This window comes from Saimiri boliviensis, chromosome 17, assembly GCF_048565385.1.
Source record: "Saimiri boliviensis isolate mSaiBol1 chromosome 17, mSaiBol1.pri, whole genome shotgun sequence".
NCBI classification, from domain to species: Eukaryota; Metazoa; Chordata; class Mammalia; order Primates; family Cebidae; genus Saimiri; species Saimiri boliviensis.
The window spans coordinates 53,058,823-53,070,786 of record NC_133465.1 but is presented as its reverse complement, the minus strand read 5'-3'; the positions used below and the strand labels follow the sequence as shown (position 1 = coordinate 53,070,786).

Sequence of the window (11,964 nt, the reverse complement as noted above, 5' to 3'; positions counted from 1 at the left end):
CAGTGACAGAGCCAAGTCGGCAGAAAGATATCTATTTCATCAAATGAGGGATGTTGCTTGTAAAAGCCTCTACAATCCACCTGCTTCATCACTGCGTTATGGCCCTAGACCACGTCCAAGACCCATGTGGCCATGAGCGGGGCTGTGGCCGGGCTGTCCCCAAGCAGAGCAGTCCTGGTGATGGATGGCAGTTGCTGCAGAAGCAGAATCAGTTGTGCAGCAATCTGGCTAACAACAAAGCGCTGATGTGTTAAGAACCATCCATTTTACATGTGTAGACCCACCCTCTGGGCTCCCTTATTAGCATAGTGAAATGAGAACTGAGACATGGCAAGGATTTCAGCTGAGTACGTTCAGGAACAGTTGAGCTCGGTGGTGGTCATGATGCAGTTTTCTTCTGTTACAGAAAAATAGGACTTGGTACCCCAATTTGCTGGACACGTTGATCGAATTCACTAGTTAAATTCAGTTCCTTGCTTTTCTTCACCTCTGTAGAGAGATATTTCTCTAAAGCATTTTGGGGGTGATACAAAGTTGGCAATACGTCATCAAAACTTCTTCCATGTCAGACCTGAGATTCTGTATGAAACTGAAGTGCCAAACACGGTGAAATTCCTTTGCAACATCTGCCTAATAGGGTATACTTCCTACACTTCCTGTGTTATACCAGACTTTCACCGAATAAGATAATAGAGCCAGGGAACATGGCTTGACTCACTGCAAATCTATGTAATGATAATCCACGTCATCAAAAAAGGGTTTTTCTTTGTATGTAATCTGCCATCTGGAACCTCCAAAACAACTGTGTAAAATATAGCAACTATCAATGCCCTCTACAAACAGGTTTGTAACCGAGAAGGCATCCGATTGCTCTTCATCCTGTGAGAAGGAATTCATGCATTTAAATTAAGTTTGTATCATCCATGAAACTGCTTCTAGATGACTGACTTGTGATGTTCCTTGTTATCTGTCTCCATGCAGTGGTGCGTGCAGTTTATGGGCAAGTGTTTTGGAGTCAAAATGTTTGTATTTGCTTCTGGGCGCCATTGATTTGCTGTCTACCTTTGGCCAAGTAATGCATCTTGGTCCCTCAGTTTCCTCACCTGTACAATGGGGAGAAGGGCTAAAAACAGATCCTGCCTGCTGAGATTGCTGTGAGAACTCAATGATGAAATATACATGCAGCCTTTAGGACAGTCCCTGCCACTGTGGCCACTCAATTAATTATCCCATTATGATTCCTAGCACATGAAAGCAGCAGGTTATAAGGAGAATGGACTAGAAAACTTTGTTTTCTTTGCCTTAAGGTTGTCCTCCCAAAACATCTTTTTTTTCTGTACAAAAATCAGAGTTTCATTTTATTGATTGACTGATTGATTGATTGATTACTGAGACAGCGTCTCACTGCATAGCCCAGGCTGGAGTGTACTGGTGCAGTCAGGTCACTGCAACCTCAAACTCCTGGGCTCAAGTGATCCTCCTACCTCAGCCTCCTGAGTAGCTAAGACCACAGGCACACACCACTGTGTTCAGCTAATTTTTTTATTTTGTAGTGATGGGGTCTCACTATGTTGTCCAGGCAGGTCTCAAACTCCTGGGCTCAAGCGAGCCTCTGACCTCAGCCTCCCAAGTAGCTGTGACTACAGGCACATGCCAATATGCCTGGCTAATTTTTTTACCTTTTATGAAGACAAGGTCTTGCTTTGTTGCTCAGGCTGGTCTTGAACTCCTGGGTTCAAGTGATCCTCCCACCTTGGCCTCCCAAAGTGCTGTGATTATAGACATGAGCCACAGCACCCAGCTCAGAGGTGTATTTTTTAGAATCTCTAACATAAATGCAGGTACAAATACTTTGACAACACTCTGAGTTTCCAAAGCAAAATGCCAAATGGAGGAAGATGAAGAGTCAGACAGCATTCACCAAGCCAGAGATAGGCTTTATCTCCAGAAAGACGTGGAAAATTCCGGCAGTGAGTCAAGACCTGGCCGGGTCTCATGTGCAATCAACTCAGAAATCCCACATCATGAACACTGGTGTAGGGTGAGCTGTGAGCCTAGTAGAGTTACATGTTCTTAGTTCAGAATTGTAGACAGATCCTTGAGACCCAGAACAGCCAGCAGGCCCAGCAAGTAAATGCAGTGTACTGGTGCAATCAGGTCACTGCAACCTCAAACTCCTGGGCTCAAGTGATCCTCCTACCTCAGCCTCCTGAGTAGCTAAGACCACAGGCACACACCACTGTGCTCAGCTAATTTTTTTATTTTGTAGTGATGGGGTCTCACTATGTTGTCCAGGCAGGTCTCAAACTCCTGGGCTCAAGCGAGCCTCTGACCTCAGCACAGGGACATTTGGGGACCTGCGGTGGCCTCCAAGGCCTGCCTGCTCCCAAGACCTCTCCCAGCCCCATCCCGAGTTGGAGAGGAGCTGCCTCTCCTTTCCAGGACACAGAAGGGCATCCAAAGGCCTCTGTGCTGTGGGGTTCTGGTGCCTGGAGTCCTAATGAGCTCCCTACCCCAGGGCCAGACGTGTGAGAAGCGAGTGTCCCCTCTCCCGCCCTTTGCTCTCACCTGGAGCCTGGGCATGGTCCCCCGAGTTACGTGCCAGGAAGACAGATCTGGATGGAGTCCTGCGAACCTGCTTCCAAAATCTTGCCCTTTAAAACAAAGCCAAGTGTTCTGAAATTATCCTCATTTATTATTGAGTGCATCATTAATCACTGCTGGATTCAGATTTGTAGGGTAACAAGACTCCTTGCAGTGAAGACAGGTTCTTGTAAAACTAAGAAAAAGCAATGCATTCGGATATTAAAGTACAAACATCCAAAATAACTATGGTCTCTTTTGGATTGGGAAATATTTATTTGAAGAGCAGCCTAAAAGAGAAATTTGAGGGCAAATCCTAAATCCTCATAATTCCCCTTGCAAATAAATTCTCCTGAAGATTTTCTCTGAAAAGCCAAGATTAATGGCTTCTGTGGCAAGTCCAACTGGTGTCCAGCAACTTTCCAAGCTACCTGCCAAGTTAGAAAAAACAAAACAAGGCTGGGCGCAGTGGCTCATGCCTGTAATCCCAGCGCTTTGGGAGGCCGAGGCAGGTGGATCACCTGAGGTCAGGAGACCAGCCTGGCCAAGATGGTGAAACTCCATCTCTACTAAAAATACAAAACATTAGCCGGGTATGGTGGTGGGTGCCTGTAATTCCAGCTACTTGGGAGGCTGAGGAAGGAGAATTGATTGAACCTGGGAGGTGGAGGTTGCAGTGAGGTAAGATCATGCCACTATACTCCAGCCTGGGTGACAGAGCAAGACTGTCTCAAAAAAAAAAAAAAAGAAAGAAAGAAAGAAAAAGAAAAAAGAAAAGAGAAAACAATTTAAGTGGATATTGCCACTTTTTAATAGAGAATAATAATTATCTGTCCAGTTATGATACATGCTCTCAAGATGGCGGCTTGGGATCGACACAGAGCCCAGAATTAAGTCCTGGCTCCAAACCCTGGTGCTATCACTCTATAGCCCTATAAATGTGAGCGATGCAATCAGATTGGCGTTTTTAAAAGTTGACTCTGGCTGCGGCATGGAGAAGGGGCTGGCTGAGCGTGTGAGGGTGGCCAGATGCAGCCAAGAGACCAGACAAGTGGCAGTTGCAGGGGACTGGGTGAGAAATGAGAAGGGCTTGATCAGGAGCAAAAGCAGAGGGAAGAAGGGCAGGTGCAGTGGCTCATACCTGTAATCGTAGCAATTTGGAAGGCTGAGATGGGAGGATTGCCTGAGGCCAGGAGTTCAAGACCAGCCTGGTCAACATAGTGAGACCCCCCCACCATCTCTATTTTTTATTTATTTATTTATTTTTATTTTTTATTTTTTATTTTTTTTATAAAGAAGAGGAAGAAAGAGAAAGAGGAAGAGGGAGAGAGGATGGGGGTATTGCTTTATTGCCCGGGCTAGAGTGCAGTCTAAATATGGGTATGCCTGTAATTGTCCTTAATAATGAAGACATGAAAGAAAATGAGGGAAGAGAATAGCAAACAAGGAGCCAACCAAGATTTCTTTTAAACTTCTAAGTTGATTTGATGTGGTACTGATAAGAGTGTATATTTTGTTTATTTTTTTAAAAAGCAGAGGAAATAGGAAGAGGGAGTGGCCTTGAGGGACATTTAAGGAAGTAAAGCTGGCAGAACTTGGTGACTTGGATGTAGGGATGAGGAAGAAAGAAGAATTGAAGGGAACTCAGGAATCTGGCCCTGGAAACTAAGCCAGTGGAGGCTGCCTCTGCCAAGGCTGAGGAAGAAGGAGAGTGTGGGTCCCCTTTTGTCTTTGAGGTGCAGGCAGGGCAGCCAGGTGGAAATGCCAGGAAGTGCCTGGGGACCCAGGTCTGCCGCTCCGCAGAGCACTCCCCTTCCTCCCAGAGCACTTGCTGGTAGGGACCCAAGGGCCTGCAGTGAGTAAGAGGTGGCTGAAACTATAAGAATGTCTCCCCTGGAAGAGGGGATGGAGTCAGAAGAGAGGCGCTGGGGAGCTTTGGGAGATAAGAACGGTTAAGAGAAGAATGAGTGAAGACAGCTAGAGAGAGAGATGCTCCCGAGAAGTAGGAGCCCCTGCTGGAGCCATTTAGGAAGAAAGCCATTTACTCGAATCCTCCGTGGCCTGGCACTAAGAACTGGGACCCCTCCACGATAGGTGATGGTTTTCTTTTCTTTCTTTTTTTTTGAGACAGAGTCTCGCTCTGTGTCACAGGCTGGCGTACAGTAGCCCAATCTCAGCTCACTGCAAACTCTGCCTCCCTGGGTTCAAGCATTTTTCCTGCCTCAGCCTCCCGGATAGTTGGGACTACAGGCACGCACCACCACGCCCAGCTAATTTTGTATTTTTAGTAGAGACGGGATTTCACCATGTTGGCCAGGCTGGTCTCAAACTCCTGACCTCAAGTGATCCGCCTGCCTCGGTCTCCTGAAGTGCTGGGATTACAGGTGTGTGCCACCATGCCCAGCCTTAAGTGATAGTTTTCAACTGGCTGGCGACAACCATGGCATTTTAGACTTGGAACTGATTTTAGCTGCAGCATCTCCCAAACTTTTCTGACGATAAGAATCACCAGGGAGGTTCTTCATAAAGATAAAAATTCCTGCTTCCCATCCCCGACCCACAGCATCAGAGTCGCCAGTAAAGGGGCCTGCAAAACTGTATTTTGAACAAGTACAGCAGGTGATTCTCATCACCAGGGTTTGGGCAGCTGTCTCAGAGCCTTGCTTTTCCAAACGTTAGCACTCATGAGAAACACCTGGAGCTCCTGAGCAACCACAGATTCTGATTCAGAAGGCCGGGGTGGGCTGAGAGCCTGCGTTGCTAAGAAGTCCCAGGTGACGTCGATGTTGCTGGCCTATGAACCAGCTTTGAAGGAGCAAAGCTAGAAAAAACACCTGTCTCATTTTGCAGGTGAGGGAACAGGTTCCAGGCAGGTAAGCCGTTAATTCAAGGTGACCCAGCTGGTTAGTGGCAGAACTGAGATTTGTCAGACTGGAGGGAGTCACTGTGACTCATGGCTCCACGGGGCACCCGTATTCTGCCTCCAGCGAGGTTAGCAGTTCGAGCATGAGGTTAGAAAACAAATCATCAGCTTCTACTGGACATCTCTCTTTTTACCTGCTTTTCCCCCAGCTTGATTTTTCTCCCTTCCCATGATCCCGCCAGGATCTCTCTGTTTTTTTTTTTTCTCTTTTCCCAAGCTTCCGCATCTGCAGCAGAAAGGCCAGATCAGGGCATGACTACAGCCTGCTAGCGGGGGCAGCTGGAGGATTGAGGGAGAGAGCCTTACCCAAGTGAGACCCTGCGGGCCGCCATCTGTTGCTGCCAGCACAGCTCATTAGGCTGGCAGTGGGAGAGAAGAAGGGCCCCAGAGCTTCCACACGGCAGCCTCAGGACATTTTCTGGGAACTTACAGGGGAAAGAACTTCCGGACGTCTGTCTGTCAGGGGCGCCGGAGACTGTGGGTCGGAGCAGGGTGTGATGCTGGGTGCTGCCCCCTTGGTTCACTCCTCAGTGACGCTGAGAGCCAGGCCAGGTGCCTCCTGGGCAGGAGCCAGGCCTGCTGCTCCGATGACATTGGAGAACAATTTCGGAGTTTGGATTCATTCGCAGACGTCTTTATGTCCTTCCCTGCCGCGAGTGCTGCTTCCTGACTGCTCTTTTTCTTTTGTGCAGGTGACAGCAGCAGGCATCCCCTGTTCTGTGTTGAATACACCCCTTACTGCTCCGTCTTCGCTTTCTCCCCTGTCCTGCAGCCCAATACCAGTTACTGCTGCCTCCTCCTGCCACTGGTGCCACCTGCCTCCCCAGTGGCCCAGGAACCTCCCCACTGTCTCCCTCTAGTTACCTCCTTTCCCTCCCTCACAAGCCCCGCTTCCCCCTCCCCGGCCCCCATGCCCGAGTCCCCAGCAGCGCTCTGCTACTTCCCCATCTCCTGCCCCACTCCAGCTGAGACCCCTGTCCTGTGTCTGCAGGGCCCCCGAAGGCCCAGTAAGATTTACCTCGTGTGGTAAGTCACCCTTGCAAGGCAAACAGCACACAGTGGAGTCAGGGAGCAGGGACTTCGGGCTTCCAGAAGGCAGGTGGAGAGGAGTGGGTTCAGAGGCAATGCCAAGAACAATACCAGGCGGTGTGGTGTTCGGGGGAGCAGGAAGACGGGACAGCGTGGCCACTGCACTTGGGCTCCACCTTCTAGCGCCAAAGGAGCCAGCAACCAATAAAATCCCATCCTCTCCGGAGACTCATTTGATTTCTTACCTCCTATAGCTGGCACGCTGTGCAGTGCCACCCCCAGAAACCAAACAGGCTCTCCTGCGTGTGATCATACCGTTGGCTCTGGGAATGTGCACACGCCGAGGCCACCCCAAGCAGTGGCGCCGAGGCAGGCTGTTCAGAAGGCACACACACTGGAACCAAAACCCATTCGGAGCCACTTGGAGGACGGACGCAAGAAAGGGCTCAGCTGATGTTCACGTTCCCCTTCCTGCCTACTTATTAGGCATCAAACTCCCTCAAATCAAAAATTCCACCCCCAAGTTCCAAAATAAAACATATCTATGGTATGTAATTAACCTTTAATTAAGATCTCCTCTGGGTATATGAGACAACACACATTTCTCGTACACTCAGGCAAACAGAGGCGACCTATTATTTGTGACTGCACAGAAAGCTGCCTATTACCCCAAGGCAACATACTGGCTCCTGCGATTAAGCTGTAATTCTTCCCAGTATCCAAAGAAAGCACATTTTTTTCAAAGAGGTGTCTCTCCAATGGGATCTTGGCACCTCCTAGGCACCAGGGATCCCAGTCAAGGTGGTGTGGGGCGGGATGAGGGTTCGGGAACTGAATTTCCCCTTTATGTTTCCTTTTCGACTTTGTCAAGAGTTATCTGTATGTGGCAAGTGATGGGTGGAGCTAAGCATGAACAATCGAATGGGCTGGTTCTCAGTTGTGAGGGTCTGGTACAAATATGAGATTTCCACCCTTTTGCCCCCTTTCCTGGTCAAATTAAGAACAATGCAGTTAACAATCACAGTTTCCCAGCATTGTCAAGAGAATGGAGGCAGGTGCCTTTAATCTAAATAGCTGTTTGGTTTCTTTACAACTGGAGGCATCGCCTTGCTCAGATCCTGGAAGTATGGGCTATATGCTCTCCAAAGCAAACCATAATCTTCCCCAAATTCACTGATAGACAGGATACTAAGTTACCTGGCAATGAAACTCCTGAACACAAACCCCTTACTTTTCTGTAAGGCAAAGAGCTTGTCCTTCTACTTGGAAGTTACATTTCATCTTCCAGTATAAATAGGACTTGGTCTTCCTGCAGATTAATCTATGAATCCATGGCATGGTGAGAACCCAGCTGAGAAAGACCCCAAAGGTCTAAAATTTCATTCACTTTTCATGCGAGTGAAGTGATGGGAACTTGGTGTACAAATTGAGGGCTTGAAACTCTTTCTCTTTTGAGACAAGATCTTGCTCTTGCCCAGGCTGGAGTGCAGTGGTACAAATACAGCTCACTGCAGCCTCAACCTCCTGGGCTCAAGTGATCCTCTTGCCTCAGCCTCCCATGTAGCCAGGATCACAGGTATGTGCCAGCACACCCAGATAATTTTTACTTCCTTTTTTGTAGAAACAGGAGTCTCACTTTTTTTCTCAGGCTGGTCTCAAACTCCTGGGCTCAAGTGGTCTTCCTGCCTTGGCCTCTTAAAGTGTTGGGATTACAGACATGAGCCTCCATGCCTGGATGGATGAGTGTTAAAAACTTTTTTTTTTTTTTTTTTTTTGAGGTGGAGTCTCTCTCTGTCGCCCAGGCTGGAGTGCAATGGCACAATCTCAGCTCACTGCAACCTCTGCCTCCCGGGTTCAAGAGATTCTCCTGCCTCAGCCTCCCGAGTAGCTGGGATTATAGGCATGTACCACCATGCCCAGCTAATTTTTTGTATTTTTAGTAGACAGAGGGTTTCACCATGTTGGTCAGGGTGATCTTGAACTCTTGACCTTGTGATTCACCCACCTCAGCCTCCCAAAGCGCTGGGATTACAGGCATGAGCCACAGCACCTGGCCGGTAAGTGCTGAAAACTCTTAAACCCATGTACACACAAACTGTGCAGTCTGGGTTACCTCATCTGTGACTGTGCTTACAGTCAGAGAAGAGAAAATATTTTGCGAGAGAGTTTGTTTTCCACAGAACCAAACGTGTATCACAGGGAAGAAGTCAGCAGTGCCGCCAAATTAGATTATAATAATCTTTAAGGTCGTGAGGCAATGTCTTGCTCATCTTTGTGAACCCTCAAATTATAGCATAGCAAAGGCACACAGGTATTTGTTGAACAGATCATAATATAAAGAGTTGCTATTTGCCTTTTGGATTTTATAAAAGAAGGATTGAGGGAGAGAATCAACATAAACTACACAGGAATGAAGGCTATTGAATAAGTTATTCCTAACCTGTGAAGTCTGCATAACAATGAGTTTCCGGTCAAATTCAGTTGTCTCATGGAAATGACTTCAGATTTCCCATTATTATTCTCAGTACTAGTGGTAGTATTCTTTACGGTGGAATATGCAGCTACCATTATTACACTTAATGGATACCAGTTAGGCCATTTATTACATTTTTGCTAAACTTTGCAGTAACAAGATGGGCCATTTTACAGTTACAGAAATGAGGTTACAGTTGCCAAAGGTCAGAGGATCCTGCCTCCACTGACGGTGGCGATTTCTTCACTGCCAGGCAGTGAAACTGGTAAAACAATCTCCAGTTGTTCAGCTTTATTAGTTTGCTGAGAACTTGATTAGAGGACACATGGTAATGGTTTTGGCAATCATTTAAGAGATCTGATGCTTTGAAGAAAACAGTTTTTTTGAACAAGCAAACAAATTAAATAACCTTTTATCTTAAGCCATCTTGGGCATTTTGCACGACAACAAACACGAAAATGTGTTCTAGTTTTGAAGTTCCCCTGTAATTTGGGCTGAATGCATCTTCTCAAGCCCCATAAATCAAACTAATATTTGTCCTGCATGACAAGGCAATTAATATTTGTCCTGCATAACAGTATGAGGCAACACTTAGACTGGCTAAGAGACGATCCTCATTCTTAAGGAGCTTGCAGGCTAGTTGGAGAGAAAGGACATATTCATTAAGCAATTTTAGAATATTTAAACACTAAAGGCCATTTTTTTAAAACCCTGAAAATAAAGGTTTTTGCCAAAGCAGAGTCAGAGCAGATTTGGCGGAATAAACTGGAAACAGACCTCGAAGGACCTTCTGGCTGGTGCTGGCTGGGGAAGAAAGTTTCCATGGGCAGAAGCATTGCTCCCTGGAAAGGCATATGCAGTGGCAGGGCTCAGTGGCCTCTGGGCAGTGTGAAGTTCTGCTGCCAGGGGTGCGCAGGAAATTTGAATATTCTGCTGGGATTCCTTCTGGAAATCAAAGTAAAATTCTTTTTAAATTATTATCATTATTTTGAGACGGAGTCTCGCTCTGTTGCCCAGGCTGGAGTGCAGTGGTACGATCTCGGTTCACCACAACCTCCGCCTCTTAATCCTCAGGACCTTGGGGCCAGATTCTGACCTTCCAGATTTGGCCTGCCCCTTCCCTGGCCCTCCTTCTGTTTCTTCCTCTTCTCTCCACGAGGTGCAAAGCAGGAGGCAGGACTTCTGAGAGCTGAGGGGCTGTGGTCTCAGGTGATAAGGGAGAAGTCTCGGTGTTCAAGGAATGTAAACTTGGGTGGTGGGAAAAGGCTTCCCTCCTTCCCTCTGGGATGATCCCGTAATGTAAAGCACCTGATTCCTCCCTCCCTTACTTGCCTCCTCTCCTCCCCTTATTGATCGGTAAAATCATGTCTAATCACCAGCCTGCACCATCGAAAGAATATCTTCTCATTTTCTAGAGAACTTTCACTCTCTCCTCTCTGGTCACACCTACAACCTCTCTGGGCCACCAACTTGCTCTGACTCTAGCAGCAGCTTCCCTCTTCTAGTAAGTTCCCCGCAGGCATGATCCTCTCTGTCTTGGCCTACAGGACCCACTGCCAACCCCTCCTGGGGCCCGTCAGAAGTAAGTAGACCTCGTCATTGTATGAAATTTGGTTTCACGGGCTGCCAGAAAGAACTTCCTGAATCTGGAGGGAAACAATTCACACACAATCACAACTTACACTCCAGAACACGAATCCAGTTGCCTCATGGGCCACAAAAGGCCGTGCTCTCACACCCAAGTCAGGGGCCCTCCCTGGCTTTATCCCTGTGTTACCAGCTGGCTACATCTACTTGTGAGCTTTCTAAACTGTCTAAAGATGATGAGCCAGGCAAATGGTCTTGGGGAATTTTGGCCAGATATTCAGGATGTCAGTGCCTTGTAAACCCAAGAACTTGTAGAGATGCATGGAATATACTAGAACTTTTCCTACACATTCACATGCACTGACACTAAATACACGTGAAAAAGAAACTCAAAACTGTATCAATTAGCAACCCAATTCAACATGTGGATTCAAAAAAAATGTTCGTCCAGTCCATAATAGCACCCCAGCTACTGTCTTACGGTGAATATCGTCCCAATGCAGTGCAGGGTAGGGAGCAGGAAAGAAAAAGGCGTATGGTTCCCAGATGCTTGCAAACTTTCTATACAGGCATGTCTGCTAATAAACCTGACGATCGAAATATACAGGTATTATACAAAATATGTTGTGATTCAAACCTGGATGAGCACTTGGGAGGCAGAGCCATTGTATGTCCCAGCTGTAGAAGGCTCTTGACCGTGTTACGAGCCGGCGCATCCCAATACCTATGGATTGGAACCTAGAAGCTTAGCAAGGCTGGGCGCAGTGACTCACACCTGTAATCCCAACGCTTTGGGAGGCTGAGGCAGGTAGATCACTTGGGGTCAGGAGTTTGAGACCAGCCTGGCCAACATAGCGAAACCCTTGTCTCTACTAAAAATACAAAATTTAGCTGGGTGTGGTGGCAGGTGCCTGTAATCCCAGCTACTTGGGAGGCTGAGGCAGGAGAATTGCTTTCACCTGGGAGGCAGAAATTGCAGTGAGCCAAGATCATGCCACTGCACCCTAGCCTGGGCAACAAAGCAAGACTTTGTCTAAAAAAAAAAAAAAAAAAAAAAAAAAAAAAGACTAAACTTCTTAGCAAAAGGAAAGATCCCTCCCTTCGGCCTCTGCATCCCAGGTATCATTGGTGCTCATGAAGGAGGTTCTTTTTTTTTTTTTTTTTGAGATGAAGTCTCACCCTGTCGCCCCAGCTGGAATGCATTGGCACATCTCAACTCACTGCAACCTCCACCTCCCAGGTTCAAGCGATTCTCCTACCTCAGCCTCCCAAGTAGCTGAGACCACAGATATATGCCACCATACCCAGCTAACTTTCGTATTTTTGTAGAGATGAGGTTTTGCCATGTTGGCCAGGCTGGTCTTGAACT

At 47.3% G+C, this 11,964-nt stretch overlaps 1 protein-coding gene across 3 annotated transcripts in view; it reads left to right on the top strand.

The window, feature by feature from the left end:
• The window catches only part of MARCHF10 (membrane associated ring-CH-type finger 10), a 101,100-nt gene that overhangs the window by 42,724 nt on the left and 46,412 nt on the right, over nt 1-11,964 (top strand). Inside the window, exon 4 of one of the 3 annotated variants that reach the window (XM_039476431.2) lies at nt 9,745-9,853. The exons of the other annotated variants lie outside the window; for them this stretch is intronic. Within the exon in view, the coding sequence (XP_039332365.1) occupies nt 9,745-9,853 (109 nt within the window). The remainder of the gene's footprint in view (nt 1-9,744; nt 9,854-11,964) is intronic. 3 annotated transcript variants of the gene reach the window in all.